Source organism: Thalia democratica, chromosome 2 (assembly GCF_965202585.1).
Source record: "Thalia democratica chromosome 2, ktThaDemo2.hap1.1, whole genome shotgun sequence".
NCBI lineage: Eukaryota > Metazoa > Chordata > Thaliacea > Salpida > Salpidae > Thalia > Thalia democratica.
The window spans coordinates 59,575,492-59,577,507 of NC_139166.1; the positions used below are offsets into that span (position 1 = coordinate 59,575,492).

Sequence of the window (2,016 nt, forward strand, 5' to 3'; positions counted from 1 at the left end):
TATAAGTTTTCTAGGCTAAATCTTTTTTATATGGTATCTACAAACTCCAAACTCGATCACGCTAAGTTTACACTGCAGCGCCCTTCTTTGGTGAGTTTTGTGACAAATAAGCACGGACTTCTTATAAAAAACATCAGTTAGTATTATTTTAAAACAACCCTTTGATTTTTGAATTACACTTAGAATAAAAACTTACAAGATAGTTACAACTAGTGATGTACCGGACCCAGATCCGGACTTTTTTTTTCAAATTAGAATCCGGCCGGATCCGGATATCAGACAAAAATGGCAATATCCGGCCGGACCCGGATAGTGAGTCCGGTACATTACTAGTTACAACCAACTTAAAAGGTTCATAAGTGAGGTCAACATAGTTTAAAAAGCTTTAAAACTCAGGTATTTATGACACTGTTTCTATAATACCTTATCCCCGATGAGCTTTTCAAAATAAGCGACTTGATGAGGTCGGTGACCGCTTCTTAGAGTGGCCACCGCTTCTTCAACTATGAACCACCTGCGATCGCGAACGCCCACGTCTTCAAATTCTTCCTTCAGACGTTCAACGTGCAGCAAGTATACGTATGTCCTTTTTTTCTTGTACTGTAAATGTTTTGCTTTTAGAGTTCACCAATTTTTTTTTTGTATTTAGTTTTCATCCTTTTGTAAAACCAAGGCTTTACCACATTGATTTGGTGATCAATTTAGTGAAATTCTATTTTGAGTTTTTGACATGACTTTGTAATACAAATACTTTGCATAGTTGAACTTTAAAAAACTAGTACCAAAACTAACCTCAAAAACATCCAAGAACCTTCCTAGCTTTCCTATCGCACCAGCCTAAAAAAAAACTAGGTCTGATAGAGTAAATTATTAAAATAAATAAACTAAGTTTAAATTGGAAGTTAAACTTATATAAATTTACATTTTAAACAAACCAAAACTGACAAACATAACAGTGTTAAATTGTTTTTAGTAATTAAACACAATGGTTATACGAAACGAAATACAAGTAAATAAATTATTTTGTTTTTTCTTACTTCTTCGTCAACTTCCCTGATAGCAGCAGTTTTAGGTAATTCCCCGGGATCAATACCACCTCCTGGAACAATCCATTTGTTTTTATCAGTACGGCTTGTCACTAGTAAGAACTGTTGCTCCTGAATAAAACGTTTGATAAATTAATTTAAGGTGTTTAAATTAAACACAAAAGTATCGTAATTAGCAAACATAAATTAAATACAAACAAAAACTTCATATAAAGTTTTATTTAAGTCACATTACGATTTGAATTAAAAAGTATAACTATAAACAAAACAAGAAATGCAAACAATTATTTTACACAGTTTTGTTTTGTTTTAGTAATTTTATTTATTTTTATTTTTATGGTTTTATTTCGTTTTTAACAACTAGTAATTTTCTGACATAAAACTAATATGTCATTAAAACATTTAAAATAATCCTAACTAAAATTGCTTTCAAAATTTTTGCAACTAACCTGAGATTCGGGGTCGACTCTGACACAAAGGCAAGCTGCCCGGCGCGTGAAACCATCTTCATCGTAAGTTCTGACGTTTTTCGTGTCTAACTTCATAGTTTCGCGAGAATTTATTGTAAGTTTTATATTAAATCTGTTGTGTCTGTGTGTTATAAAAGTTTAAGGAAAACTTGATGGTTCAAGTAACTAGTAAAGTTTTGCAGTTAAAAATTCAACATTATGCAGCATTTGTTATGCTATAAATAACAGGAAAAGTATAAATAAAAACCTTGTTTAGCTTTTTCAAATATCAAAACAAACTATCTATAACAAAATCTAACTTTCATTTAAAAAAAAGCAACAAAGCTCAAAAAAAATTCTAGTCCGATAAATTAAAAATACAAATTGAATTCATAAAATAAAATTTTAAGAAGACTTTAGGCGATTAGCCTTAAAAATAAAACGAAGCTAGTTTAAAATAAAATTAAAAAACTGCTTGATTTAACGAACAAATTTTACCCTTTGTATATAAATCAATTTTA

General features: G+C 30.3%; 1 protein-coding gene across 1 annotated transcript; it reads right to left on the reverse strand.

Moving 5' to 3' along the window:
- Positions 1 to 414: 414 nt before the first annotated feature.
- LOC145828808 (diphosphoinositol polyphosphate phosphohydrolase 1-like) lies at positions 415 to 1,591 on the reverse strand. The gene is made up of 4 exons (XM_082936562.1): positions 1,496 to 1,591; positions 1,038 to 1,157; positions 793 to 837; positions 415 to 600 (listed from the first exon to the last, which is right to left on the reverse strand). The coding sequence occupies exons 1-4, from the start codon at positions 1,589 to 1,591 to the stop codon at positions 415 to 417; spliced, it is 447 nt and encodes a 148-aa protein (XP_082792688.1).
- Between the last annotated feature and the right edge of the window lie 425 nt (positions 1,592 to 2,016).

Excerpts from the sequence above, each read along its gene's own strand:
- LOC145828808 (XM_082936562.1), bottom strand. The coding sequence starts at position 1,591 with ATGAAGTTAGACACGAAAAACGTCAGAACTTACGATGAAGATGGTTTC. Across the intron at positions 838-1,037 it reads TCAGGGAAGTTGACGAAGAA|GCTGGTGCGATAGGAAAGCT; the intron begins GTAAGAAAAAAC and ends GTTTTTTTTTAG. Across the intron at positions 601-792 it reads GGTTCTTGGATGTTTTTGAG|TACAAGAAAAAAAGGACATA; the intron begins GTTAGTTTTGGT and ends AAACATTTACAG.